The sequence below is a fragment of the Puntigrus tetrazona genome, unplaced genomic scaffold (genome assembly GCF_018831695.1).
Source record: "Puntigrus tetrazona isolate hp1 unplaced genomic scaffold, ASM1883169v1 S000000456, whole genome shotgun sequence".
Classification (NCBI taxonomy): Eukaryota; Metazoa; Chordata; class Actinopteri; order Cypriniformes; family Cyprinidae; genus Puntigrus; species Puntigrus tetrazona.
Window position 1 is genome coordinate 480,001 of NW_025048098.1, and position 14,461 is coordinate 494,461.

A 14,461-nucleotide genomic window follows, 5' to 3' on the forward strand; every position below is an offset into this window, starting at 1 on the left:
GTAAAAATGCATTCATGGCAACCTTTTGACCTGATGGAAAAACGGTTCACTCCTATTCCAAAGACCCAATTAGTTTTGGTTTACTGTTAATTAACATTTAAAATGTTATTGATGATTAAAACCCCTGCAGTTTAAAAATGATAGCCAAATTAATGTCAGAACTATGAATTATATGACACTGACTTAAGTGCATTTTAAAAATTTGAACAAAAAAAAACAACTATATTCCATCAAATGGTGATATGTGATGCAAGAAACGTATTCAAATGTTAAAAAAATGACAAAAAAATGTAAAACTTGTCTTTAATTCTTACTTTTGCTATTGTAGCGAATTACAGATTACTTAATTTGCTAAAACTGAAAAAAAAAAAATTAAGTGTCCAAGGACCAGCAAATAAACTTTAAAGAAAAGATTATTTAAGTGCATTAAAAAAATAATAATAATACTGTGTGTGTGCATGTTTTATATTGAATATAAAACACCTTCTTTGATATTAAGACAGGTATCTGCAACTCTGGCCAATTTACAGACACACTGTGCATGAATCCACACGTGTTATAATGTAAGCATCATTAATGACCCGTTGTGTTTCATCTAAAAAAAAGATTGATTAATGAAATGAAAGAATGGTTTAATAAAAACAAAAATCAGTATGATTAGTAATTGTCTAATTGCCCTTATTTAACTAAGCCCTCAAAACACTAATTTAGTGGTACAGTTTTGCATGATTTGTAGATTATATTTAATAGTTCACACTCTGCATAAACGTTTGCAATTTTTTTTAAAAAGGGAGCATTTCATTTTTAAGTACTCTACACCGCTTGCATTTATTTTCAGGAGTAATTGAAATTAATTTAAAATTTAAACACCTTATTGCTGACAATATTTAACACCAGATACAATTAAAGATGATTGAAGTGCATTTTACAAATAAAAAAAAAAAAACTCAGTATTATTAAAATCTCACATTCGATTTAATGTGCTACTTGATTGTCTTTTTTTTAATATCCTAACAATTTCTAAGTGAAACTTGCTTTAGAGTATTAAAGTTACTATGCAGAGCAAATTTAATTGGTATCAGAAAATAAAAAAAAAAAAGAATAACAAAATCCTTAAACAGCATTTATATTTGCATATTTTAATACCCAAAGAGTGGTCAAATCCTGAACGCACGGCTGATTCCAGCCTGTGAATGCGCTGTGGGTATCTTGTGTTATTAACTAATGAGACTCACCATAAATAAGCACCACAGACTCTTCGATTGCATGCTGGTAGCTGAACTGCGAGTCCAGCAGGGCTCGGCTGACAAAAGAGCCGTAGTACGTGGACTGATACCAGCCGACGTGGAGATGGTCGATGTTCACATGCCGGAGACTCCTCATCATCTCCATCTGGTATTGAACTAGAAAAGATGAAGAGAGAGAGCACAAGAGAGAGAAAATGAGTTTATATCTGCTATATGAGAAATGATTGCGCTGGGTAAAGAAAGTTTGACATTTCCAGGGCCGTTCATTAGTCAGAGCAAAAGGCTTCAAGCTGGTGCATCATGGGAGAGCATCAAAGTGAGATGCGGGAAGAACAATGGCTGGGTTGATTCCCTATATCAAATTTCCCCAGTGCACATTCAATTCAACCAAGCATAATACAAATGCAGCGACTTCCTAACGCAGTGTGATGGATTAGATATATTGTTTGAAGATTCATCTAACGTTCATTTTAATCACCTACATCCAGTTATTATACAGATGAGAAAAAAGTGCAACTTGCAAAAATAGATAAATCAATACATAAAATGAATAGAAAATACCAAAATAAAAACATAACACGGATTACTGTTAAACTGACTTCACAATGCCGAAAATGTGTATTTTCTGATAATAAAGTAAGGCTATAAAGAAAGGAGGATGTTTTATGCTTAGCAATTCTCCCAAGCCAAAAGGTTTACAATAGGTTTAAAATGAAATTAATTAAAAAAAAAAAAAGGATACATGGCATTAAACAAAAAAATCTAATCTAAAACAATTTAAAATAATAAAATTAAAACTATATTAAACTGATTTAAAAACAGTTGTAATGAATAGTTGAATAATTCAAATAAAGACAGCATAAAATGCTAAATAATTTAAAAAGTAATACATTGATGAAAGTCACGCTCTTATAATGCAAGGTACTCCAGAAATCAGAGCATCTCAGTTAAAACACTTACATTAATTCTTCATTCCAAACAAGTGTGTTACTTGAGCTGCAAAGTTGTCAAAATCACGCTTACAGCAGTTAGACTATATTTCTAGGCAGATGAACTTTAGTTCTGCAGATGCTTGCCTTAGCAAACAGCTCTAATAAACCCCAGCGCACCTCCTAGGAACACTACATTCTAATCCGATAAGTCTCAATACAAATTTTAGGTTCACTGTATGGAAAAAGAAAAAAAAACAAAAACTGCAAGCCTCTGCAAGTTTGCAGGAGTGATCTGGCAAAGCCAGACAGGAAAAAAAGAGAGAAGAAGGGCAGCAGATTATGGGGAGAGATGTCAGCTCTTCAGAATGCCGGGTGAAGAGGGGACAGCGGTGAACTTTAACAAGGATTTACACAGGGACAGCTCACTTTCAGCTGGAGGAGCGCTAACGTCACATCTGCAGGAGAGGAGAGAGGCAGATGAATCGGTCTGAACAAACGAGGCAGACTCCACACCTCGACTCAGATGTAGCTGCTTATAAATAAACCCTACTGGGAGGCAAGCAAATGTGCGGCGCACACTCCAGGAGACAGCGGTAAAGAGAGTGGGTATCTTTCGGATGAAGTCGATTCAAATCCATGCACTGGGGAAAGTCTAATTACCTGTGCCAGCTTTTTCAGGCACTTGGAGGAGCAGGATAGAGAACCGTGGGATGAGGAACGGTCGGGTCGCCTCCTGTTGAAGAGTAGGATCCTGACATGCTGTCACCACTCTCTGACTTTATGGATTCAAGCGCCACTGGATGAAAGCAAAAGAAAGGAAATTGCCTTGAAGAAAGACGCACCTGCCTGAAGTCGTTGGAGCGCCGTGGTTTTCTCCAGACACAGAATGGGACTGCCAGTAATCTACTCAAACACAGATTTGCAAATGCAATCCTTGGCCAACACAGATTTGCAAATGCAAGCCTTGCTGAACATAATTATGTGTGCTACTGCATTTGGTGGTGGTAACAAACAGCTCAGGTACTCAAGGGAGCAATAGAGTTAAATTCAATAGCTGGGGTCAGTAACCTTGATGTGTTACTCTGGCAGCAAGACATAAGTAAACTTGAACGATATTTTCTTTAAATGGTTGCTCTGCTATTACAGTAGTTGACCTGAAAGAGAAAAGTGGACATACAAAACTATTTACACTAGAGATTGACTGCTACTGCTTTTAGTTTATTTACTACTATATTAACAACAGCCACAATAAATGTATACTATTTACATATACTGAAAGTATAACAAATAATAATAAAAATAATAATAGTAGCAGTAATAATAATAATAATAATAATAATAATAATAATAATAATGTATTCTACTTATAAGTAGTATTTTAAATCATTTATTTCCATTCTAAATTATGTAACTTAAATTTATTATTAAGTAATAGGCACTATTTAGTGGACAATAATAAAAAAATATTTCTAATAACTTATATTATTATCATTATTATTATCATCATTATTATATAATTATATTAATATAATACAATTTAGCTTATGATACACTATTTTTCATAATAATAATAATAATAATAGTAATAATAATAATATAACGAAATACTTCACTTGTTAATCTTTTTGGGTACTACTGTTTTAACATTATGTTGAGGAAGAAGCGTGCAATTGGAAAACCTCTAACACCAATTTTGAACATTAGTCAAGAAAAAACTAGATAATACAAAAACACAACAGTTACTTCAGACCGAATGAATCAGTTCGTGAAACTCAACAGGTGTATCTGAGGCCCTTTGACCGGCGTCATAACACCCAACAACACTACAGCCAGAAGACACAGCAAATCAGACATCTCCTACACAGACATTATTTCACCGAACAAAATCTGATCAAATATCAAAAGGATTACGCCTCAGAGTGTGCATGTGTACAAAGAACAAACTCTATTCTAAAATTGGTTTTGGCTTAAGAAACCATAATATTTCCCAGTAGAGACGGAAACGGTTGATGTACACAGTTCCAAGTAGGAAAGCATGTACAAAACCCAAACATAATGCAAAACATTAGCTTGCCATAAAAGCACAGCCGCTCTTGTGCCATAGAGCCAGCTTGATAAAAGCACAATAAAGTGGAAGGACTATTCTTCATTTCCCTTCCATACTTCAAGCAGCACTCTCAGGGCTCAGCGGCAGATGATATTCCTCCGAGAAGAGCACTTCCACCAATCGTGCGGAACGGTGTGCAGGCAAAACTTTTTCTTTTGCTATTCCACGCCCATTCCATTCGACGACTCTGAAGGCAGGTGACTGGCAGCCTACATCTCCAGCGATCGGTCCCGGGGCTGCGTGCGCTGAATAAAATCAGCGCGAGCGTTTGCTTTGGCAAATACGAGCGTGCCCACCAGGCCTAACAACTAAATTCATCACCGCTAGGTCCTGACAGGCGACGCAGAATATGAATGAGACACTGAGATGTAATTTGTTCCGAAACTCTTGGTTGGCTTCCTCCAAGCGAATGCACAAGGGGGCGACGTTTTAAAGAACTAAATTGAAGCCAAACAAGCGATTCAAATCTTCAAGCCTCAAAATAAACACTCTCACGGCCCCGCTTCTAGTGGAAAGACAGCTCTGCCATAGTAAACAATCCCTACAGTGCTGTAAAAGCTGATAGGTATGAGGCAATACATTCAGCCCGAGATGCAATTTGCATTCCCATGGAAGCCTCACAATGACACTTTCTTCATAAGAAACCCTCTAAAAATACCCATGCTAAATGAGGCGCGAACGAGAGGCCGTTTACGCAACTTTTACAATAGTCACCAAAGGAAAGGTAAAGCATGAAATACCGACTTTATGTCGCAACAATGAACACAAAGGCTTTTACACCTCCAGTAGCACACTCGCTGTTTTTTTAGGGTGAAAATCCGCCATCTAGCATGGCATGGCTGCCTGTTTCAAAACAAAACGGAAAACACTTCAGAGCAAGGGTGCTCCCTTTGCATAAAGATCTTTTGAACAGGGGTATTTCACGGCGATAACTCGCTCCCTTGATCTTCACAGAAAACCCAAGTCTCATTTACGCCGAAAGCCGGGATTGCAATGCGTTGCGTTCCATTGTTGCGGCGGCTAAAGGTTCTCACTGTGGCTGTATAATTCAAAGGCTTTTGTGCGCACCCGGCACTTGAGGGTCAAACCCCACCCGACCTGTATTACTTAGACTCTGTTACGCCACCACGAGAAGGACCATTAATTTCATGATACATTGGGTTTTGCTGTCAAGCCTCGAGTGTGGAACACAAGCCGAGTGGGAGGCAAAGACGTCATTACCTGGACGAGCGCTGACATTTGATTTGTCAGCGACTGTGCTGGAAAATTCTTCCCCTGACGAAATCCGCCATTAGGCCAACACAGGCCTTCTATGTAGAGTGACACAGGTAATAAGAGCTGGTGTCAGACTGGAGAATAATTTATTGCCTTTCGTGGGGCCTGATTTCTTAGTGTCAGGGCAACCATGAATTCCGTTTGGCAAACAGGCCCGTCAAACATGAGAGCAATAACTGGCGTCTGGAATTGCACGCTTTCACATCCACCACTTCTCGGGTCATGTACCGCTCAGGCACACATTGTAATTCATCAAGGCTTGGAGTTGCAAATGGATTGCTTATTATTGGCCAGGGCTGATAGACTGAGCCGTAGGCAAGAAGACATGAAGTATAATGCCAGCGCAATTTCATTCGACTCTCTTTTCTGCACGTCCATTAGCAGCTTGGCACCACCAAACAGAAGCAGCATACGAAATCAAACATCAAGGGCATGTTTCGCACCGAAGGTCCATCTGTAATGTGTTCTCACGCGTTTCCAAATACTCGACACACGCATCTGATTTACGACCAATTCGCCGTAGTGCAAGAATCCACCGAGGAGCCGCATCGAGGCAAGATGTTCTTGATCGTGTCAGATAGGAGCAGCTGAACACCGAATTCCTTGGAGAACTTAAATAGAAGGTTGATTGCAAGCACTCCAACAAAAATAATCTGTTTGGATTGAATAAAAATGTCCAAATGTAAAGAAAATGTAATTAATAAAAATAAAAGAAAATGAAGGGGGGTGGAGATTTAATGACTTAAATGAAAAAGACTGGAATATTAAAATATAAATGAATTCTGAAATGCACCACTACTGAAAGAAAACTCATCTGTTTCATCTGTTTGGATTAAATCATGTTTGTCCAAATCTAAAAAGATATTAATTGAATGTGACTTCAGGAAAAAAAAAAAACTTACTTTTTAAAAAAATGCAAGTTAAACTGCTAAAAAGCATTCAATATAATTCTGAAAAAAAATAAAATAACGCTTATTAATTATTAGCTTCGAACCAGAAAAGCAGCAAAGCATAAAACTTTGGATTATACAATAATTTAAGATGGAACTGGTTTGATGTTACTGTATTAATTGTAACATATGAAAGTTATCTGTTCATAATGGTGCACCTTAGACTAACAACCATGATGAACCGCTTCATCTACGCTTCATCTAAATTGCAGAGCCGAAGATTCATGCCTCAAATAACCATCAGAGCCACACTAACGATTAGACAAATTACAACCATATTCAGGCCGACAAGTAAAACCAGAACCTCTGAGGATAATCATCCTGGATTCCAACTTCATTTTCCTCCCAATGAACCTTGAGAATAAGCCACGACCATACCAAAAGACAATGCCACGGCTCCTTCAGGCCGCAGCGGTGACAATCAAACGGATAGAGATCTGCATTATGCATGCGTCTCAGCCTTCCAAAGCTGCATTTCTCTAATTTGATACGGCTGTGTTGCCTGCGTGAGGCTACTGCAGAATGGGCAATCCTAAGCGCCAGCTTAATCCCAAAAAATAAATAAATAAATAAAGATTAAACCAGATGATTTGAAACCACTGCTGTGCACGTTCAACCAACAAAGGTCAACACTGGGCCCTCTGACACCCACCATTCTTCCATTTGGAATAACAAGATCCCTCCCGTAGTGGCAATCTACTGCGTCACTGCTTCCGCCCGGCAACGTCTGCCAACACCAGATGAAGCTGCAGTACAGAAAAACGGGATCGTGGTTCATTAAGCACAAACCACAGCGAGAATTAATACAGAGACAGCAGGCCAACAGCATTACCTCACTCTAGAGCATTGTGGGCATTAGTCAAGGAAAACGCCATATTTAATTTAACGCGAATGAAAATGAGGCTATGAGGGACAGATTTTGGTGTCAACCGTTTAGACAACAAAAAAATCTGTTCAACCAGAATTGTTCTCTGTTTGAGTTGTGCACCATTCAGGATTGAAGAATTGGCAGCAGGACCTTCAGTTAGAAATTGACAGGAAGAGGAATTAATTTACAGAACTATAATTCAAAGAACTGAAAGAATGCATTCTGTAAAGTTTTCCACCTCTTGAACAAGCCAACTCATTAAACACGATGAAATACATAAACTAAGTACACATTTCAACAAATGACATTTCCAGCTTCAATATGTAGCCTGAACTAAGACCTTTTAAGTGTCTTTCAAAACATTCAAAGACAACATTTCATGCTGGCGTCTTGACTAACATTGCTATTTCAGTTCAATTTGATTTGTATGACACTTTTCACAAGATATTATTTCAAAGCAGCTTTAAAAGAAAAGGATATTTCAGTGTTGCCATTCTTATTGTTTTTGAAATTAGTTTGAATTCCACTTTCAAATTCCGGGAATGAATTTGAAAGTAATTTTCAGTTGGCTCAACAACCCTGGCTGCCTGAAGACATTTATTTTAGAATTTTTATCCTTAATGTTAGACATTACACAGATTTATCTGTACTCCGTGCGTGTCAAAATTGTGTCCAAGTTCATTTATAATTGCAATCCAAGTCCCTCAATGTGTTTTACAGAAAGGTCACATGTCCAACCAAGACAGGAACCCGCAACCAGCCTAAAGACCAATGAGTTGATTTTGAAAAGTAGTTGCGCATCTTAACTAAGACCCAAGAAAACTTGCATCCGGCCCAACAAAGCTCCCCAGCAGATGCTGAATGTCAAGCTCACTGTGGATTCTACAGTCGATGGGAAGATAATAAAAGCACATTCTTCATAAGACGCCAACTAGAAGGCATGGAAAATCTGGCGCTCATGACCAAAGACGGTCCGTGAGGAGAATCCCGTGGGACCGGCGAGGTGCTCGGTGCAAAGAAAGAGAAGTAAAAGGAGGGGCGAAACAACAGCCTGAATGATGGGATGTATTTGTCAAATGAAGGGTTGCTTTGGTCGACTCTCGTCCCATTAGAGCACAAGATATTGACTCGTATAAAGCAGCCTGATGTTTATTTTCCCCTCTGCTTTTTTCTGCAGCGGTGGCAGCGCTGCATCCCTCCCGGCGTAGAAGGGTGTCAGGCACACACAGGGCTCTCTTAACTAAGATTAATTGCAGCTAATCTGCGATGCCCGGTGGAACACGGAACAAAGCGAGCCTCAGATCCTATTATGCAGCTGCTCGCGAGGAGAAAATTAGCTAGCTTGCCTCGCCGACGCCGGACGAGACGCGAGAGCTCGATATGTTATTTGCTTCCAGTCACACATGCATCTGTCAATAAGACAGCGAGAAAACACGTGCGCCGCCGTGTGTCACCGCGACACTCCCTCTGCATTTCACGCAATCCCCATCCTTCCCGCTGGCTGAGAAAGAAGAACAGAAGGAAACGCATGCGCTCGCTCCCTCCCTCCGAACGCCGTCCCAGAGCACATCTGCAAATGGCGCATGATTTCATATTTCACACTTGTTCTGCAGAAAGCAGGGCTGGCGAGCCTCTAATTACCTGTAGGATTTTGAGTGCCGCGACAAGAAGATTCAATACGACTTACATTGGCACAACATCAGAATAACAAGGACGAGCGCTCTGGCATGCTAGGACGAAAAGGGATTTGCTCATCCCTCATTGTTTGATGCAACAACAGGCGAAACAGGGGCCTCTCTTCACATCTGCAGAAGTAGTGCGTCTCATCTGGACTCTAGATGAGGACAAACACAACGATGAATCTCGTGGTTCAACATGAACGTCATATTTCAAATAGTCAATTAAGCGGGAACCCTCTAGGGAGGCGAAAACCACTAAGTATTTTACGCCGTAGTGCCTTACGGCTGCCTGCTGGATGAAATATGGCCCTCCGGAAAAGCAGATTATAACAAGCATTAGCCAACAGCCATTATAATAGCTACAGTCATTGTTTTACACTTATATTATTATTAGTTTCGTGTTTGGCATCTTTACTCCTAGAAACTGCGGCGATGTCTATGGACATTTTTGGTTGAAGTTTAAAGCATGCTCTGAACAGAAATATAGTTTTTTGAAATATAGGTTTTAAAGGGGTTTTAGAGGTCATGGTGTCAAATGAGGGGTCTCTGAGAAGTTGATAAAAGAAAAATAAAGATTGCAGTTGACTGCATTTAGCCACATTAACTGCAATGAACTGGATGAAGATCATATTGTTAGAAACATTTCATCTAACTGACAAGGTTTATTTTGCTGATGCATAAGGAAACAAGAATTAATGAAAATTTTTTATAAGCGTCACATAAAATGCATGGTTACTTAATGTTTTATGAAAACTACACAAAACCATAAAACTACACAATCTTAAAATCATACAGATTTGGAATGAAATATGTTAACATACAAGAGAAACTGAATTGTTTCATGTTCAAAATGTAACGAGTAATGAGTCAAGATATTTGAAACCCGAATCCCTGAATCCCTACTGGATATTGATTTACACTGAATATCGACCTGTGCACTGCAAAGATGAGTCAATATTTGTGTTAATTCTCAAACACGGTTGACATGAAACGTGACATGCTGAATGTCACTTTCTTTAGCCAAAACTTAAGCCTAAAATCCTAACTTTCCTGAACAGTTCTTCTGATGCCATGAAAGCGCTGCCATTTCCTTCTGGAAATGCAAATCTAGTTTGTAGATTAATTATCCAATGTGATACGATTGTGACATGTCAGTTCACAGCCTTTCATAATCTGACAGATGGCGCTTAATTCTGTTGACGTGCTGGCAAAGTGCAACTTCAAGAGCTCTGCTGCTGTTCAGCTGTAATGCTAATTTGGAAAATATACTTTGCCTGCCACCACTTTTTTTCAACCACTATCGACAATCAATCTTTCAGCCTGCAATGATCCAATTGAAGCAACCACTGAAATGCTATTTTTTTGCATATTACAACAATATAAATCAGTTTTCAAAACATGTCAGAGTTTTTTTTCTGTCTGCATCTGGATTTCATTTCAATTTTAGCTATTATTGTTTTTGTATAAATACTATTTACCAGTTCTTAAGTCACATTTGTTACTACCGGACCACAAAACCAATCATAAGTATACATTTTTTTGAAATTGAGATTTAGATCTAAAAGCTGAATAAGTTAGGATTAAATCATATTTGTCTGAGATACAACTATTTGAATATCTGGCATTTGGAAAAAAAATAAATCAAAATTATATATAGCATTTTATATATATAGAATATATATATATAGAATACAGTTTATATATTTACATAAGATATTACATTATCTTCATGGAACATGACCTTTACTTAGTGTCCTAATGACTTTTTTCCATAAAACAATTTTTACTCATACAATGTATTTTTGCCTTTTGCCATAAATATACCCCAGCAGCTTAAGAGTGGCTTTGTGGTCCAGGGTCACATTTATACTTCCTGAGAAAACCCAGAGAGACTATCTTTGCATAAAAACACTTCTACCTGGTGGCGATAGAAAACTAGAAAATGTTTTCATGATTCTTCCAGGCCCAAAAATAACAAGAAACCCAATTTCTAAAAGCCAGGTTTGCTATATATACAGAAGGACCTAAAAGTGACGGAAAATATAGGCATCAATAGCACCCTGGGAGGAGACTTCATACCTTCAAACGCTTCCCTTCATCTGACTCTGGAGTCACAGTGGCGTGATTCCCGGAAGATACGTGCTAGTCACCATGGCTGATCTTCCTGCACTTGTGATTAATTATGCCTTGAGAGAGGTGCAGAGCAATCTACTAAAACCCTGGACAGGACACATTCAGTGGTGGCATCAGGGACCATTAATAAATCAGGCCATTTAAGTAGAAGATGGGAACACTGCCAGGGTCATGATGGCGGGCCACATCCCCTGAGAAACCAAACGGGAAATGGATCGTGATTCCTCACTGATTAACTTACCCTTAAGGTGTGCATTAGAGTCCAGAGGTTCAGGTGTCTGATAGTTCTCAAGGTTTCCCAGCAGATGGTTCATGAACCCTCTAGAGGTTTAAAGTGAAACTGTAGGAGTTTTGTCAGACTGTAGCTGAAGTGCCAAAGCCGAATACAATACAATTTGAAAAAAAGTGAGATTTGACCTAATGTGACTTGATATGAAGACTGCCTCTTAAATTTATAACTAATTGCATACTTGATTGCCAAACAGCAATTTTTCATTAATTTAAATAAAGGTGATCTAAAATAAAATATTAGTTGGACTGATAAAAGCCAACTACCAAATAAGTTATGCTTTTCAAACAGAAACTCAAGTTTTCAATTTATTCACTTATTATATATTCATAAGAGAAGAACGGTTGATTTTCAAGATAAAAATGAAAAGTTAAGCTGTTTAAGAAATTTCCAAGAAAAAGCATTGAGAAAATGTCACTAAAAATATGGTAAGTGCAGAAAAAGTAATTGACTCAGGAACGCTAAATTATACAACATTAATGCCACTTATAAAGTTTCAATGCCATGGCTGCATTACCACCTTGGAGTGTGCATAAATTATCTATAATTCAATACATTCCATCATTAATTATTTCTTACACATACCATTAACTTGGTATAACACTGCTCTTACTGTAATTTAAAGTTTAATCCTACAGTTCAATAAATAAATAATATATTAAATTACCTTGCCTGAAGTTCCTCCTGAGATTTCATATATATATATATATATATATATATATATATATATTATTTCATATATATAAATCTCAGGAGGAACTTCAGGCAAGCTAATTCAACATGATAAGAGTTCAGCTGACCTGCCAAAACACATCATGTCCATGGATTTTAGTTGCTCAAGTTCATTACAAAGGGGTGAAAACTCCTGTCCTGACCTGCCGTACATGTGAACAGCACACACCAAATAGAAAGTTTGTTAGATTCAATGCGGAGGGGTGCGGTGGGCTAGATAAGCTTATCTAAGGGCCACATTGTGGGTCTAATCTTGGAGCAGCGCACATGGCTGGCAGTGCTTGTCCCTGTAGGGTCCGCTTAATCGATAACCGCCGCACACCTGAAGCTTTCAGCCTGTAGCGTCCACGTTTCGCCCCGCTCCCTCATCGTGACGCCCCTCTGTCATCTCTCACCTCCCTTCGCATGAGCTCAATGAATCAGCAGATGTCAGAAGATCCCCGGAAACTTGAATCAAGTTCAGGGTCGCTGCTTTCAGCGATGTGTGCAGATATTCAACCAATAATCAAGCGCACCGCATCTATTCTTCCCAGCGCTCACGCTGGTGCTGGGATGAGCTCCACCGTAATCAATCTGCTCTCTGACTGTTTCCACGTCAGCCTGCCAGACCGCCAGCCCACCTCCGAATGCTCACGAACAGGGTACAAAACAGGGCAGAAAACCCTAGACTTGAACATCGACATGTTTAAGAGCTTGTAAACAAAACTTGGAACATCTAAAAAGAGATTAACCATTATGGAGTGTTTTATACACAAAACTTTTTGTTATGGGTCAAACTGACATTGGTTTATTAATGCAATTTTGCTTACAATATAAAAAAAGAATTATGTAAAAAATACAAAAACGTGGGAAATTCCTATCTATTTTGGGTTATTCCTACTGTATCAGTGGTCAGTTTGACTAATTTCTGTTCAAAATTAGATTTAGATTAGCACAATTTTTAAAAACATGCTTTTTTCCTTGACCTGACAAATGCAAATAACAACTTATATAACTTATAATAACTTTATAAAATAACTTTCTCTGCCTTTTTGTTCTCAAACTCTTGGGTAAAATGGATTTCTCACACTTTCTTTTCAGCGTTGCAGCAGTCTAGTAAGTGCTACCCCCCAAAAAAACCAACCAACCTTTGACAGATCTAACTGTGAAACCTAGATATAGAAACTGTGAATGCTCCTTGGTTGATACAGAAGACGAGTCTTTAGTTTCACATAAACTGCTTTGCACCGGACTCATTGCTGTTTTTCAAAGTGTTGATTCTTGGCAAATTGCATGGAAACCAATGGGGGTCAATTTCACCCCATCCAATTTCACCATTCAAAACGCGTTAAACTTTGCATGCACATTAATGGTCCCAAATAAGAACCATTCACAACATTTCACGAAGAAATAAGTAGTTTAACCAGTATTTCAAGCAGTTTGAACACCGGGTCCGGGTCAAACTGGGCCTAACACAACAGGAGGTTAAAAAACACATTTTTGTAATCGTCCAGCAATTCAGTAAATGTCAAAAATAATTCAAATTCATCCTGAACGATATGGTCACTCAGTAGGCTACATAGTTTGGGTCAAAATCATTGATTGTACTTAACTTTTATTTCCCAAAAAAACTGTTGTTTGATCACTTACAATAACTTTGGCAATATGGGTGAATGGCTGACAAATAGTGACAGCACTATGGTGTACAAACCTGCAGAAAATTCACATTTCCTCATTTACATTTTTATTAATTTATCCAAAGCTCCTTATGAAGGAAGAATGTCACAAGAAATCGTCAGAGCCAGCAATTTTCATAGCATACTACAAATTTACTACAAAAGAGAAATGCAAAACATTTAAAAATATTTCAAATGAAATTACTTTTCATGCTACAGTAAAGTGTAAAACTAATGTAAAGCTATATAATAGTTTCTCTTATCTAATGGTGGCCTAAAAAATTCTTTAAAAAAAAATTCCTCGGCCCCAAATGTCACATTCTCTTAAAAGAACCACATTAAAAGAGAAATACAATAATGTCACTTGTTAAAACTTTAGGGAATAACCAACAGGAGCAGACGTAAGAAACTTTTCTTCGGCGTCCTATAGACGGGCAATCTGCTGCAATTTAAGCTCCACTTATCCACATCCCATTACTCATCATGCACGGACAGACAGGAAAAACACACCGTGTGCTTGATAGGATGGAATGACTGATGAGCCACAAGTGTGGTCTATGAGACGGGACTTACCAGGCAGCTCACGTTGAGCCA

General features: G+C 38.3%; 1 protein-coding gene across 1 annotated transcript in view; it reads right to left on the reverse strand.

Moving 5' to 3' along the window:
* eif3ha (eukaryotic translation initiation factor 3, subunit H, a) overlaps nt 1–14,461 on the reverse strand; it is a 47,582-nt gene that overhangs the window by 19,314 nt on the left and 13,807 nt on the right. Inside the window, exon 3 of the mRNA XM_043231851.1 lies at nt 1,236–1,403. Within this exon, the coding sequence (XP_043087786.1) occupies nt 1,236–1,403 (168 nt within the window). The remainder of the gene's footprint in view (nt 1–1,235; nt 1,404–14,461) is intronic.